This window comes from Macadamia integrifolia, chromosome 6 (genome assembly GCF_013358625.1).
Source record: "Macadamia integrifolia cultivar HAES 741 chromosome 6, SCU_Mint_v3, whole genome shotgun sequence".
NCBI lineage: Eukaryota > Viridiplantae > Streptophyta > Magnoliopsida > Proteales > Proteaceae > Macadamia > Macadamia integrifolia.
In genome coordinates this window covers 39,451,678-39,452,420 of record NC_056562.1, presented here as the reverse complement: position 1 = coordinate 39,452,420, position 743 = coordinate 39,451,678, and the positions used below count along the sequence as shown (strand labels likewise).

Below are 743 nucleotides of genomic sequence, written 5' to 3'. Positions count from 1 at the left end.
TGAAGGTAGGCTTGCCTTTTAAGGGTAAATAATATTCACCTCATTGGAATAGATACTAAACTAAGTAATGAAGAAATTATCAGTAAAAATGGATATAATACTCAACTATTAAGGGAATAATTAGACACAAACAGGATAAAAAAATAGATCAATAAATTGCAAAATGGAAGCCTTTTAGTTATTTGAGAGACCAAAGCAAATGAACACTTTCAACCACATAAAACTCTTTATCATCACACAGATGTGGTTGTTTCATTCTTTGGGTACCAATATCTATTAAAAAGCCATAATGAATCAGCTTCAACAGCATATCCATCTTGATTACGATGCCAACTGAAATAAGCATGCGCCCGATTCTTAATATCGAAAATTCCATGACCAAAACTGGCTTCATGAAATGCAGAATAAGAAGGTTGTGGCTGAGTCATGCTGCACAATTGTAAACAACAACGACTTAAAAAAAACATTAATTCTATTTTAAATGCTCAAATAGAAATCTTAAAGAAGTTTTTGTACAAATCTAACCTCGTTGCTAGCCCTTCTATATTTCCTCCATCGCCAACAGTTATGTATACAGATGCAAATTGGTTGCTTATACGTGTGCACTTAGCATTTGTTATGTTGTATGCAATGTTTGATATACGTTCCTGTAATGAATAACAAATGTGTTAACAATGAGAACAAAAGAAAAGTAAGCTCCAAGGAAGAGCAAATGTTTTTTTTTTTTGGTGTGGGGGGGGGGG

At 33.4% G+C, this 743-nt stretch overlaps 1 protein-coding gene across 1 annotated transcript in view; it reads right to left on the bottom strand.

Annotated features, from left to right (window-relative positions):
• Positions 1–233: 233 nt before the first annotated feature.
• LOC122082292 (purple acid phosphatase 2-like) overlaps positions 234–743 on the bottom strand; it is a 6,233-nt gene continuing 5,723 nt past the window's right edge. The window contains exons 7-8 of the mRNA XM_042649751.1: positions 526–647; positions 234–429 (exon numbers count right to left, since the gene is read on the bottom strand). Of these exons, the coding sequence (XP_042505685.1) occupies positions 234–429; positions 526–647 (318 nt within the window). The remainder of the gene's footprint in view (positions 430–525; positions 648–743) is intronic.